Source organism: Lacerta agilis, chromosome Z (assembly GCF_009819535.1).
Source record: "Lacerta agilis isolate rLacAgi1 chromosome Z, rLacAgi1.pri, whole genome shotgun sequence".
Taxonomy (NCBI): Eukaryota; Metazoa; Chordata; class Lepidosauria; order Squamata; family Lacertidae; genus Lacerta; species Lacerta agilis.
Genome location: NC_046331.1, coordinates 39399725 through 39414781, shown reverse-complemented (window position 1 = coordinate 39414781; position 15057 = coordinate 39399725). Strand labels below are relative to the sequence as shown.

General features: G+C 45.3%; 1 protein-coding gene across 2 annotated transcripts; it reads right to left on the bottom strand.

Annotated features, from left to right (window-relative positions):
• Positions 1-1349: 1349 nt before the first annotated feature.
• Positions 1350-13276, bottom strand: IDS (iduronate 2-sulfatase). 2 transcript variants are annotated; one of them, XM_033137768.1, is made up of 9 exons: positions 13153-13276; positions 10772-10908; positions 9127-9304; positions 8897-8985; positions 7248-7448; positions 6239-6409; positions 5070-5196; positions 3649-3822; positions 1350-2003 (listed from the first exon to the last, which is right to left on the bottom strand). In XM_033137768.1, exons 1-9 carry the CDS (start codon positions 13238-13240, stop codon positions 1516-1518), a joined length of 1653 nt encoding a protein of 550 aa, XP_032993659.1. In that variant the 5' UTR covers positions 13241-13276; the 3' UTR covers positions 1350-1515. The 2 variants fall into 2 exon arrangements, with proteins under 2 accessions (XP_032993659.1, XP_032993660.1); XM_033137769.1 differs by lacking the exon at positions 13153-13276 and adding an exon at positions 12742-12824 and having other exon boundaries at positions 1351-2003.
• Positions 13277-15057: the final 1781 nt, after the last annotated feature.

Below are 15057 nucleotides of genomic sequence, written 5' to 3'. Positions count from 1 at the left end.
ATCAGACTCTACAGGTTGCTCCCCCATATATTGGGCCAACTCCCCAGCTTACTTACCTGGAATGTCCTGGAGCCATCAAGGCTACTGCACAAAGGGTGTGTGATTAGTTCTCTATAGAAAAGAAGGGGAGCTTGATGTAGCTGGGGAGGCAGGGACATATTATCTCACTCCTGAATTTGACTGCAGTTTATGGACTACCCTTGGTTTGTATTTCTTCTGCAAATGGAGCCTTTGAGACTCAGGTATGGAGCAGAACTCAATGAACAAAGATACGTGTACATTGTGGATAGTTTTGACTGGAATGCTTTTTCTCTAAGATGGAGCATAACCTGTGACTTTTGCCATGCCTGTCCCCCCTAAAAAAAAACCTAAAAGTAGCCAAAATGAAAGCACGCACACACACACACACACACACACACACACACACGGAGCAGGAATCAATGGGTTTGGGGTAACCCTATGATTTGTAGCAAAAAAGTAATAGAAAAAACTAAGGGGAACCACCCCCCCCCAAAAAAAACCAGCAAGCTCAGGAGCCACAGAATGCTGAATATGGGGGTGGAGAGAGGAAAATGTATTGGAGTGTGGCCCGCTAGACCCTGACCAGAAGCACGCCATGCTGCAACATTTTATTGCAGGTCCCATTCATAAGGAAAGAAGGGTACCCAATGTAAGCTGAGGAATGGAACACCTTCCTTACAAGAATAGGTTAAAGCACTGACCATTTATTTGTGTGTGTGTGTGTGTGTGTGTGTGTGTGTGTGTTTTAAAGTGTCCAGGAAAGATGACATCAGAGTGGTTTATAAAACTATGCAAGGTGTGCACCAGAGAAAGCAGACAGAAAGAGACTCATTTCACTCTCCCACTGTACTACAGCTTGGGGTTATGGAAATGTGAGAGCCCTTCTGCATCAAGGCAAAGGCCCATCTAGTCCGGCATCCTATGGGAAGCCTACAAGCAGGACCTGAGAGCACAGGGACCCTCCTCGTGTTCCCCACCAACTGGCATTCAACTGACTGGCTGTGGACTCAAGGGAAAGAAAAGAAGGTTTGTGTGCATGTGTTTTATTTACCTTTTCATAAAAGCCTCCCTTCTACTACTGCCACCTCCTTCTTTTCAGTGCTGCTTCACACATGGCATCAAATCTTGGACAGGAAAGACATACAAGGTGTTTATGGAAAGATGGAGTGCAGAAGTTTTTAATATAGAGCTTGATTTGCAGAATCCACTGCCATAAAATGTAAATGGTGTCCGCTAGCTTAGATGCCTTTAAAAGACTACTAGTCGAGTTCAGAGAAGATGTCACTCAATAGCTCAATGGTCATAATAAGGGGGGGATCTTTATTAAGAACTAAAGAATCATTTTTTGGGGGTACACAAGAACACAGCACATTTCAGATTTGGCTCCAAGGGCAGCTACAATTCAAGACACATCTTTGCATATAACGCAAAGGTCTGTATGCCTTTTACTAGCTGAGCAGCAATGTCTTACAGAAGAGGAAGCGAACGCCAAATTCAGTGCTCCAAGACATTGCAAAGCTTTTTGGCCAAGGAGCCATGCATAGCGCTTCTGTACTTGTTATGGTCTTGACTAGGATCGCTCGCTGTGAAATACAGCTCCCCTCCGTGGACGTCGTTCAGATTGACCGTGAAGTTGCTGGGGCTGAACCCAAGCCACAGCGTACACCTGTAGTCAGCGGTACGTATGGAATAACCCATCACTTTTATGTCCTTAAGCAGCGGCAGATCAGAGTTCCAATCTGGAGTGTCTCCTGGGCGGGGATACTGGCTGAAGGCAACCGGGGGATCCGAGCCCTTTGCTCCTTTGCTGTTGTTTTCTTGGCCTCCATGGATGGATGGGAAATAACGCAGCAAGCTTTGCCCCTCAGTACACAGGGAGACGAGAAATGAAGGCTGGGGACATACAGGGGGGATTTTTAATCCAGCAAGCTCAGCGAGTGTCGGGAAGAGGGACACCAGCTCAACAATTTCTCTGGATTTGCCTAGATCAGAGGAGGGAGGAAGCATTAAGGGAAAGGTCAGAGAGCACCCAAAGAGTTCAGCAGATCACGTCCAGCTGCTTTGGATTAATTAAACACTGCAAAAAGAAAGATAAGCCATGCCCATTGCCTAAGGAGTGAGCCTTGCTGCTGCTAAATTAGTACTAGCGGAATAAGTGTTTCTATGACTATCTGAGCTTTCCGCAAAAGATCAATGAGATGCATCTCTCAGCTCAGAAGTACAACAAGACTTATTCCCATAAAAACCTGAGGAACCTAATTATAGATGTCCAGTAAACTCCCTGTTCTAACTCAATGATTATGTCAGTCCTGGGTCTTTGCAATTCTGGGCAAGTTAACTGAAGAGATCATAGTAGCGGGAAGCAAAACAGAGAGGAAATGTCAATTTTCTAGAAATTGGGTCACTTCACTTCAAATGGTGATGTGAAAAGGGAAAGCCACTTCCAAAGTTCAAGGGTTGCCTTTATATTGTTACTGGTGTCATGTTCATGTTTTCCATTCGTCTAATGTATTTCAGAGGGTGGCGCTGTGGGTTAAACCACAGAGCCTAGGGCTTGCCAATCAGAAGGTCGGCGGTTCAAATCCCTGCGACGGGGTGAGCTCCCATCGCTCGGTCCCTGCTCCTGAAAACCTAGCGGTTCAAAAGCACGTTAAAGTGCAAGTAGATAAATAGGTACTGCTCCGGTGGGAAGGTAAACGGTGTTTGCATGTGCTGCTCTGGTTTCGCCAGAGCTGGCCATATGACCCGGAAAAACTGTCTGCGGACAAATGCCAGCTCCCTTGGCCTGCTAAGCGAGATGAGCGCCGCACCACCAGAGTCATCTGCGACTGGACTTAACTGTCAGGGGTCCTTTACCTAGTTTAATGTATTTGGGGATGGGGGATTGAGTGGGATGGAGGATTTTAAGAGATACTAAGAACAGGTGGTGCGTGTGTGTGTGTGTGTGTCCCCAAATGTTTAAGCATTTCTGTATCATGTGTTTTGCTTATATACTGACATTGTGCCGTTGTGGTATTTGAAAAGTTGAAACAAATTTGATTTTTTGAAAAAGCAACCCAGGTATTTAATATGCTATCATTAATTGAACTGTGTTGCTGCTAGTGCTTTTGGATTGTAGTTATGGGATTTCGTGAGCATTTTATGGCTCTGTTCTGCTAGGTTTTAATACTGGATTTTTATATGGCGTTGCTTTGAGTAATTACGACACTTTGAGAAGGGCAGTAAAAAAATCCAGTATTTTAAACAGCACACACAACAGCTAAGGATGAGTAGAAAAACATATAAGGTTGTGCTGTCATTAAGTAAAACAATGAAAGAGGCATAAATGTGCATAAGTAAAATTATAATTTTGAAACAAAACACAAAGCATCATTTTGGAATAGGGATTCCTCCCTGTGAAAGAAAGTGAAATGCCTCTGAAGTTGGCACTTAACACCTACAGTGCTTTGTAGAAAACTATTGTTATTTTAAAACATTAATGTGTGTAATGTGTTCAGTTAAGCAGGGCAACTTTTTAGCTGACCAAATGGTTTGTTGGTTTGCTTGTTTTAAAACGAGTCAACCAAATAATCAATTAAATGTTGCAGAACAAATATTTACATCATTAATTAAACTCTGAAGATTTACCTTGTGCAACAGGGCTTGCAACCTGTGTGAAGGGATCAATGAAAGGAAAAATCTTCTCTCCCAGGTGAGAGGTGGGGACTGTCCTTCCTGGAACATAGAACATCAGTGGCACCCGGGTTGCGATATCGAAGTTGCTGTATTTCGCCCATTCGCCATGTTCACCAAGTGACCAGCCTAGACAAGATCAAGAAACACTGAAGTAAGAGCATCATCTATGTGTTGCGGGGTAGGGGGACACAAATGATCATTGGTAAAGCAGATGCTAAGGTTTTTCAAGCAACTATCTCAGAACCCACAAAAACAAGCTTGTTAAACAGCCACTTACCTGATTGGTGAGGAACCCTTGGGGAACTCCCATTTTTCCCCTACAGGCCACTTTAACTTAGTTATTTATTAATTACCATTTTAGTTGCCTAATTTTTTTTAAAAAATCCCTATGTAGTATGTGAGTAAAACGTGCAGGAAAGTAGCAAACTGCCTTATATAGAGTCGGACACTTGACCTGCACCAGGAATGAGGAACGCACGGGCCTCCAAATGTTATAGGATTCCCAAGACTCATCAGCCCCTGCCAGCCAATGGCCAGGGATGATGAAACTTGCACCAAGGGATATATCTGCCAGTATTGGGCTAGGCCAAGGATAGGGAACCTGCTGGACTCTGAATCTCATGAGCGCCAGGTAGCCTGCCAAATAAATGGCCAGGAATGACAGGAGTTGTAGTCCAGTAACATGTGGAGGACTACAAGTTCCCCATCCCTGCGTTGAACAAAGAGCCTGACCCAGCAAAAAAAGAAGTGATGCCATATAACAGGTGTGGGGAACCTTTGGCCCTCTAGATGTTGCTGAGCTGCAGCTTCCACCATCCCTGACCATTAGCCATGCTTGCTGGGGCTGAAGGGAGTTAGAGTTGATCAACATCTGGTGGGCCAATAGTTCACCACATCTGCAATATATGAAGATGCCAATTCTTTGTAAGAACACAAGAGCCCTGCTAGATCGGGCCAGTGGCCAATTCAGTCCACGTCCTGTTCTCAAAGTGGTAAACCAGAAAACCCATGGGAAGCCCACAAACAGGACCCAAGTGCAGCAGCAATCTCCTAATCCTGATTCTAGGTGACTTGTATTCAGAGGTAAACTATCTCTGGTCCTGGAGACAGTTACTATATATACTTCATGACTAATAGCCACTGATACCCATTGATTTTCAAACTGTTCATGTTGGTGACACACTTTTTTAGACATGCATCATCTTGCGACGCAGTGTTTCAGTTTTACTAGCAAACTGGAGGTTAAACTAACCCCTTTCCAGCCCTGGGAAGAGCATTCATGCAACACAGCTACACACTGCAGCCGACACACTAACGTGTCACGACACAGTGTTTGGAAAGCTCTGTATTAATATATCAACAGGACGACTTACCGTGGTCTGCGGTAAATACTACAATTGTGTTGTGGGACAGCTCCATGTCATCTAGGGCACTTAGCAACCTCCCAACCAGCGTATCCACATAAGAGACAGATGCAAAGTAGCTTTGACGAATCTGCCGCTGCAAATATACATATATAGAGAGAGAGAGAGAAAGAGAGTGTGCGCATCCAAGGACTATCTATAAGGACTCGGGGTATTTTTCACACTGAAGACCTGCTTTGCAACCTACTTGCCCAACTTATTATACCAGGGTTGGGCAAGTTGTGAGCTACTGAACGGTGTTGGACTACAGCTCCCATCATCCTTCACTATTGGCCATGCTGGCTGGGGCTGATGGGAGTTGCAGTCCCACAATATCTGGAAGGGACACAAGTGGTTCCATCCCAGTATTAATAAGGAGCTTTTGTCTATTATTAGATCACGACAGAGGCTCTGTTTGTGTTTGTGATCAATATTATGTGATCTCTCCATAATAAGGACCAACCAGGTCGTAGCTGACTTTCCCATGCCAAGCATAAGGCTGTTGCGGTGCGGCTGTCTCTCTAATGTCGTGTTATGCTACGGTCCCTGTCTGGTGTTATGTCACATGCCCACCCACCCCTGCCGCCACCACGGCAGCTACTTGACTGGTGCCACCCACATTCCCCCCAAATCTGAAGCGTACCCACTAGTCTGAAATGTTCTGCCATAAAGCAAATCTCAAAAAGCTAAGGATTCCCCAAGTTCCCTACTCCCATGTCAGAACGAAATCCAGGACCAGCACTAAGTATCCGCATGCTTGGGCATCTGCCAAAGGCCAGCAGCCCAGCAAGGGAGCTACTGACAAGAACGCCCCCTGGGCCTGATCCTCCTGTCCAGCACTGTGTGGGCCGCTCCTTCTCACTCTGGTCCAGACAACCGTGCTGGTGAACAGGAAAGGTGGGTGTTGCTGCCTGCTTGCTCAGCAGCTCTATACCTTGCGAGGAAATAGGTGGAAGCAGTGATGAGGAAGAGGAGGAGCACCAGCTGGTGGTCATAAGGATACAGGCTCCCAAAGGGAGGGAGCAGGGGGCCCATGGATGGCACCTTGCCCAAGGGACCTGCAAAACCTGGAGCAGAGAGCGGCCTGATCATTGACTTGCGCTTCAGCTAAGGGCAGAGAAAGGGAACCCGTCACCTACCTGGAAGTCTTCTGGAATTGGCCCATAAGGGAAGCTGATGTTCAGTGCTGCAACATCCTCCCTACGCCTGATGTCCGTCCAGGGATTGTAGGCCACAGAAGGGAGCCCTTTAGGAACATCAGGATCTGGGGCCAGGGTGATGTTTTCCAAGGGGTATAATTTGAGAAATTCCTGGAGCAGAGATTTCAGAAGAGCCATTTCAAGGCTTGCAATCAAAAACAGGCTGCAAGTTTTCTCCTGCTGTTCTGCAGTGGTTCTTACAACCAGGAGACACGCTGTGTTTGGCATGTGGCAGCAGCCGTGTTGTGACTAGGGAGAACTTTGAAGAACCCCATCTAGATGGCAACTCCACCCATGGGAGCCACTGACTGCATCAGCCACCTGTGAAATTGGTCCCTGTGGGTATGGGGAGATAAGGATCCAACCTATTGACCGGATCCAGTTCCCTACACAAATTCAAATTCTCAAACCTTTATTGACACATACCATGAAATCACTCATCAAAACCTGCATCTAACACTTGAGTTAATGTTGTATAACATTCGCAAATCCTCGCTGCATGTTGCAGAAACCTGGCTAATATCTCCATCTTATCTCCATCCTGAGTAAACATAAGGAAGGCTACTTTCCATTCCTCTGCATGCTACTCCCTACTAACAACCAACTGATCAAATTGTCGGATGCCTGGAGCAGTGCAAAAGAACATGCACAACTGATTCTATTTGTCTCTGTCCACAGGGGCATAGTTGTATTTTCAGGAATTTCCCCTGTTGCATTGTGAACGGTAGCACGTTCAGTTTCGCTAGCATTGATTCAGTGGTCAAATGGGAGAGATAAGTCACCACTGGCTGTCCAACTTGCAGTTTCCCATACTTGATCTAGAGGGTCAAGCAACCAAACAATTTTGACCAACCAAATGCCAAACCCCATGTGATTTTCATTGATCTAGAACAACTGTCTAGGACTGTGCATTTCTTTCAGGTGGGCTCTTATATTCAGGCTTCCTTACCTGGGGGTACCTGAATGGAATATGGGGTTTGTGATACCCAACAGCAAGGAAGAATTTGCTCTCACTTTCCTTCACAATGTTCAATAAACGAATTGCTTCCTCAGTGCTCTGGATATCTGGCAAGGTCCCCTCAGGCATCTCTGAAACATCCACTGGGCAGATAAGGTTGGCATGAAGTTCTCCATCTTTCCCTTTACAAACCTTTAGAAGAAAACAGTCTCCTGAGAGGGGCACTGGGATCAAAAACAGATCACAAGGCAAAAAGTCCCAGTGAAATCAACACAAGCCTATTGTATTGATTCACAAAGTCCTTAACAACTTGGGACTGGTATACCTTAAGGATCTCCTGATACCCTCCTGATATCCTGATATCCTTGCCTTATCCCTTAGGTCTTCAGCAGAGTCACTGTTAGTGGTCCTCCCATGTTGAACGTCTGGTACCTGCCACCGCCAAGATGAATTGCTTATGGGTAGCTTGCGCAGCTGGGAGGGTCTTTGGGGCCTTCATCTCCCACTGCCCACACCACTTTGACTGCTGCTACTCATGTATGAAGATTTTCTTAATGGTCCCGTGAGTAAACAAAAATATGTCCCTGCAACCTGCCAAAGTCATCTTCCCATATATCTCATCTCCCCTCTTTCTTCAAAGCCCTCCTCAAAATCTACCCTTTCCCCGTGGACTTTGGCTTATCTTCTTAGTTTTCATTCCCAGCTATCTCCAAACTTGATTTAACTGTAGCTGCAATTGTACACATATAGCCCTTCTTATCCTCGTCTCATTCCAACATAGTTCTAATTTACAGTTAGATTAGACTTGTATTTGTATGCTACTTTGAACACAAATTTATGTTTCGGGGAGAGGCAGAATACAAATTGTTTTTCTTTACTTACTTATCATTTCATTCCTTTTTTCCATTTTTATACCACCCATATAACAATAATTCTCCATGTAGTTTACAAACCATTAAAAACGATAATGCACAGTACAACATTTAAATGATAAATACACTATAACCAATCTACTATATATTTTGGAAAGTTGTTTGTTCTCTATGCATTTGAACGCCTTAAGATATTGTCATCAATTTTTTTACGATGGTTCCTAGGATCAAAGAGAAGGGGTGTTTTTATCTATGTTTGGATGCAACTGGATGCCATTTTAAATCAAGATGGCAGATTGACTGGATGCCATTTTAAATCAAGATGGCAGATTGAACCTTTCAATCTGATTTTAACAACTGACTTAGAAACTGAACTGATGTTTGTTTGTTTCTTAGAATTCCCAAGCAACAATGGGTATGTGAATGCTGGTTATTATCTCTCTATCTCTCTCTCTCTCTCTCTCTCTCTCTCTCTCTATATATATATATATATGGCTAAAGCCAACAAAAATTAAGTCTAGTTTGGATTAAATAAAAAAATCAGCACTACTGGTTTAGATTGCAAAGTCCTTGAGAGTAAGACTTGTCCAACAGCACAAACCTATACACGCCTCTTTAAAAGGCAATCTCACTAAGTTCAATTAAGATAATTCCCAAGTTAACTAGGCACAGCACTGTAGCCTCCATATCTCTGTGAATCAGCCACGCACACCAACAGTGCAGCCCAGTTAATAATGGTAGAAATAATTAGCCACAGCATCCATTCACCTTTGTGTTTTCGTATTTTTCGGATGAGGGATGAAAAGCAGGGGTGGTCCAACTGTACGGATAGTCATCGTTATGGTTTGATGAAACCCCTGAAAACAGAAGCAGCAGCATAAATGTCCGGGAGTGGGGTGGGGGGATCCTTTCAAATTAATTCTCCGAATTCTAAAAGCCACTGGGCTTACGGAAAAGCTGGTTCTGCAGAGATCTCATCCTTCCAATTCAGAGCTTACCTGGGTGAAACACTTTCCCTACAGAGAGGGTGATGTAGCCATTTTCCTGGAAGTACTGCGGCAACGTGGAATAATTTCCCGCGTGCACTCTCCAGTAGGAATGAAAATCATAGAGCCTGGTGGTGTCAGGTCTCCGCCCAGTGAGGAATGACACTCTGCTTGGGGCACAGACAGCTTGCTGGGGGGAAAGGAGAGGAAGGCCATAGCTCAGTGGTAGACAATAGTGTGGTGGCAAATTCAGAAGTGCAGGAACCCCTCATGATAGTCACAGCTACACCCCAGCTGCACCCCCTACTAAGATTATACAACCTTCTAAGTTTTTACAACGAGGGATGGATTGTAATGATCCACACAATCCCATACGTTGCCTATCAGCTGTTTTCTGTGCATGTGCATAGGCAAATGGTCTGGAGGGCTCCAGTAGCTTCTTTCAGAGTGACTTAAGTTGTGTTTTCCATGAAGTTGCATTGTATGTAACATGTCTTGCTCACCATTCTTTTGGAACGGAAGCCCCTTGTGCTTTTGGTGTTCCTAAATGCTTCCCTGTGGAGCACACAGAGGCCAAAGATCATCCCTTTGATGCTGATTGGTTCAGGGACTCTCCTGCAGAAATAGCAACAAGTCTTTGACTTCCTGCAACCCTGGACCACTGGCAGAGCACATGCTTTGAATGCAAGAAGTCTTGGGTTCAGTCCCTGATAGCTCCAGGCAAAGGCTCAAGGACAGTCCTTTCTCTGCCAAAGGACACAGAAACTGTTTTCTGTTGAGGACCACGTTCTGTCAAGGAGAATCTGTTGGAGCCGAGATGCTGACTGTGAATGGGAGAAAGAACCAGTAGCAGCCGGGGCTTCTCTCTCTTTCTCTCTGCCATCCCTTTTCCTCCCAGTTTTTTCCTTCATTTACCACTGGCATGAAATAAGGCCAAGGGCTGCTGTGAGTCAGAGTGGACAACACTGGGCTCTAAGGGCAAACAGTCCACCTCAGTGGCGACGTAGCTCTCTGGTACTACTAATCTGAGCAAGCAAGCAGATTCATAGGACAGCATGCAGTCCCTCAGCAAGTGGCTTTCACTACCAGTTTGAAGCAGGAACATTCAAAGAACCATGCCAGATCTGTCCCCACATCCAACATCCTGCTTTGTTGGTTGATAAGACACCCCAAGGACATGACAGTAATAGCCTCCCCCACTCCAGCAATTGTTATTCAGTGGCAAACCATTTCTGAGCCAATCCCGTAAATAGGCCAGACCCCTGCCTTCCCTACCCGCCACCCTATGGCCTAACTCTGACGAACAGGGACGGCTTCCCACCTGAAATCACAATGAACTGATATTTAAGCATCAAGTGATACATTTTCCTTTGCCCAGCCAGTTTGTACAAAGGCACACTGCAGCATGAATCATGAACAGCCTTGGATAACTCCATTCTCCATGACTACGTCTAATCCTTTAGGATTAGTCAGTACTTGCCATATGGAAAAGGGAGAAAACTGTGAATGGCCCTGCAGATTGTCTTCAGCAGAGAAGCGTGAGATTACCAACACATGGGTTAGTGGACATTTTGTCTACACAAAGTGACGGCACTCACAACCTGAGCACCAGAAACAGAGGGAGTGGTAAAAGGTTACATAACGTTGTGTTGCTTACTTGCGCAAAAGCATTCTGGAACACGATGCTGCGCGAAGCCAACTGATCGATATTTGGAGATCTCACTAATGTGTCGCCGTAAGAGCCCAATGCAGGCCGCAGATCGTCAGCGATGATGAGAAGGACGTTCATGCCATCTTGAAAGCCAAAGAGTTAATAGGAAAGTGTTAGCACCATCGGTCAATGCCTCAGAGGGAAACAATGAGAAGAGTGGAACGTATCAGTGGCTAATTTTAACTCCTTAACCCTGTTAGAAAAACTAGCAGCAGATCAACGCCCCATGTACAATAATACCATTTTAAAGGGATTAACACCATCAAACTAACTTGAGGGATATTTAGGCATTCTTACAAAAGGATTGAAGAAATAAATGGCACCGTTGCAATGTAATGCGCTGAGCTTAAATAACCCAGTTTCAGCATTATTATAATCTTATCTTATTTTATATGCTGACCAAGCATATTCAGGCCTGGATCCCCGATAACACCTGGTTAAAAGGTTGCTGCATGCATTAGCTCACCTCATTCCATCTGTACTTGCTTTTAGGAATCATAATATTGTTTAATCTAGCAAGCTTGCAGAAGTTTCATTTCATTTCCTGGTAACAAGTATTTTTAACATCATTTTTTGGAAGCCACCTTGGGCACTTTTTGTTTGAAGGCGGGGAGAAATTTAATAAACCAATATTCTTTACCTAAAGTGATTGTTTTGTTTTGTAGGTGCTTTGACACTGAGGATGGGGGGGGGGTATAGAGGCTCTAATAATAATAATAATAATAACAATAAAGGAAGAAATCAGCCCTTGGTATTCCCCATATTGAATTGCAGAGATCAAGCTGAGATCAGCTGGTGTGCAGATCAGAACATGAAATATACACTGACTATCTTGTAGAGCCTTGAAATAGGATGAACACCACCAGCACACACACACACCCCAAAAAAACCATTCTCCTCCACATTTGCACTCATCCACAAAAACTGTGGAAGGAAGCCCACAAGGCAAAATCTTCTCTGGGGATTGAGGTGCCTCCATTCTTTATAATGGCTACTCCTACAACTAATGAATCAAATTAGGAATTATAAACTGGTTAGAAGAACCTGATAACCAGATGCTAATTTCATTTTAGCATGGGGTTACCAGGGCCAGGCCAAGCGGAGAACCAAAGCAGGTTAAGTCATTTTGGTATTCAAGGCAGAAATCCTACAAAGACCTATGCCAATTGAGTTCTTCTTCTTCTTTGGCGATCACTTGTAGCCGAGTAAGATTGTCTTCCATAAACACAGTTTTAAAAGTGAGTCTGTAAGTGACTGTGGAGGCCAATTTTGGCTGCCCAGAGAAATCTGTGAACACCATTCAGCTCCTTCATGATAATATGACACCAACAAGCGCAGATAACAATGGCTCTCAAAGTGAACCGTTCACAGTGGGATCAGGTGTTAAACAGGGTTGTGTTATTGCCCCAACTCTATTCATTACTTTCATTGCCATGATCCTACACTTTGTCAAAGGGAAACTCCCCACTGGAGTAGAAATCATATACTGTATCGAACTGATGGAAAGTTCTTTAATCTGAGGAAGCTGAAAGCAAAGAGTAAGGTTAACGTAACTTCCACCATAGAGCTTCAGTATGCTGATGACAACGTAGTGTGTGCACACTCAGAGGATGACCTCCAAACCATCCTAAATATCTCTGCAATTGAGCTAATAATGAATTTAATAACTGACCCTCTCCTAACCTCCCATGACACCCAAAACTACCTCGCAGACCTTATGAAATTTATACGCCGCTTGATTGTAGAAAACCTCAGAGCAGTTTGCAAAAATAATCAAATAGGATTAAACCAGCTGCCTGGGGTGGTGTGGCCTCAAGCTACCTGACCTCAGGGACCTCTGGACAGTCCCGGACAGTCCCACTTCTGCAGCCAACAATTCTTGAGTCTGATAAAGACACCTGGATCCTTCTGCTCACCTGGTTTGCACTTTCCCTGCAACAGCCACCATATCTCGATGCACCCTGCAACCTCCTCACAAGCAGATTTTCCCAACCTGGCGCCCTCCAGAAACTCCCAGACTGCAACTCCCTTCTACACCAGTGGACACCGGCAACGGTCAGGGACGTTAGTGGTTGCAATACAAAGTAACTGAAGGGTCAGCCAGGTTTTGGGGTTTCTTTTTGCGGGGTGAGGAGGCACTGCTAGCATCCCCAGCTCCCAAACTCGTACCAGTCCCGAATTCCCCGCTCCCCATCTATCTGCAAGCGGCAGGTCCTGCTTCTGGGCGTTCCCCAAAAGCCCCGGGACGGCTGGGATCGCCCCCTCCACGATCACGCCCTCCAACCCCGCTAAACTTCCTCTTTTGCCCGCCCCGCTTCAAGCAGCACCTGAGGGCGGTCTTCCTGCCCCGACGGCTCCAACAGCGCAAAGGAGCCAGAACGCAGCAACGACGCGCGCCCGCCACTCCAGCCCCATCTCCGGGGAGCCGCTGCGCTACGCTGAGCTGCGCTCCCTTCCAGAAAGAGACCAGAGGAGCAATGGGGATTGACGGGATCCTCCTACTTCGACCCGACCGGAGGAGCGGGGGTGGAAGCGGGCGCGGGGCGGCGTTCCGGGGCTCCACCCCGCAAGAGGCCGGGCTCTGGAGGTGCCTCCTGCGATCTGGAAGAAGCGGCTAGGCTGCCGGTGACCGGGAGATGGCGCAGCTGAGGTTTTCTGCCGATCCTTGGTGTGCAGAGCATAGGATCGAACTCCTATCGAGCATAGGAGGTCGCCGTCCTATTACGCGCTGCCCTGGGAGTCAGCGCCGTTGTTCTTCTTGGCATTTACGAGTTGCATTGCGAGCAGATGCTGGACGAACATGATCTGGGTGTCTTTAATTGGGGTCGTGCTAATGAAATGCGGCCTTTTTGCACTAATCATCAACTGCGGGAGGGGAGGGGTTAATAAAAGTATCGTTGTTTTAAGTGTGCATGTAGCTTCCAAAATTTTGTGTTCCGCTGGATAGAAGCCCCTCACAGCGTGATACAAACCTTCTTAGGAGTAAGTCCCATTGAGTTCAGCAGGACTCACTGCGGGGTTGTAGAACTGCAGGATCAAGCTGCCCATGAAGTAGGTCACCCTTTTTAAAGTCCCGTTTAACCACCTCCTCTATCGCATTCCTACCTGTGCCCATTTATTGCTTCTTCCCATTAATAGTATTTTAACTGTTAATAGATTTCTTGCTCGCCCTTCCCCATGGGTTACAGCAATTTAAAACGGCAATGTTAACATCTGTTAAAAGAGATCAAGAGAACAGACTGGTACTTAAACATATCTCTTAAGCTATATTTTGTTGTTGGCATCCAGCTGCCTCAAGAGGCAATGGAGTGTGCCTCTCATGGGCATAGCCAGTGCTGGGTTTACGTATAAGCTAAACAAGCTATAGCTTAGGGCCCCACTCTCTTGCCCCCCCCCCCCAAATTCACTATTAATATACAGGTGAAACTCAAAAAATTTGAATATCATGGAAAAGTCCATTTATGTAAGCAATTGTTTTCATTAGCTACTGGAGTTTAATATATGAGATAGACTCATGACATGCAAAGTGAGATATGTCAAGCCTTTGCTTGTTATAATTGTGATGATTACGGCATACAGCTGATGAAAACCCCAAAGTTGAAATTGTTAATTTGGGGTTTTCATCAGCTGTATGCCATAATCATCACAATTATAACAAATAAAGGCTTGACATATCTCGCTATCTCATATATGAGTCTATCTCATATATTAGTTTCACCTTTTAAGTTGAATTACTGAAAGAAATGAACCTTTCAACGATATTCTAATTTTTCGAGTTTCACCTGTACTTCTCCCTAATTGTATTTCAGTTCAACGATTACTTTGATAAAATACATATTTTGTTACGTGCAAATGGCTTTAGATACCTATTAGGTCCGTAAATTACCATATAGCATATATTCAGAACAAAAAAAAACAGCAACAATTTGTTGTTGACAAAGGACAGCTGGACATATAAATGGCCCCATTACCTTCAGTAGCTTAGGGCCTCATCAAACCTAAATCCAGCCCTGGGCATAGCCGGGGGAGCAGCTGCCCCCCATCAGGTAAAACAATAGAAATAACTAACTGACCAGTAACATCGGTCTCCCCCCCCCCCGCTAACAAAAGTCCTGCCCCCCCCCACAAAAATCCTCGCTATGTCCATGGTGCCTCCCCAGGTGAAATCAAACTACTGCATTAGCAGTACCGAAGTGACCTTCCTGGGGTGCAGGGCCGTCTTGTCATAGGGC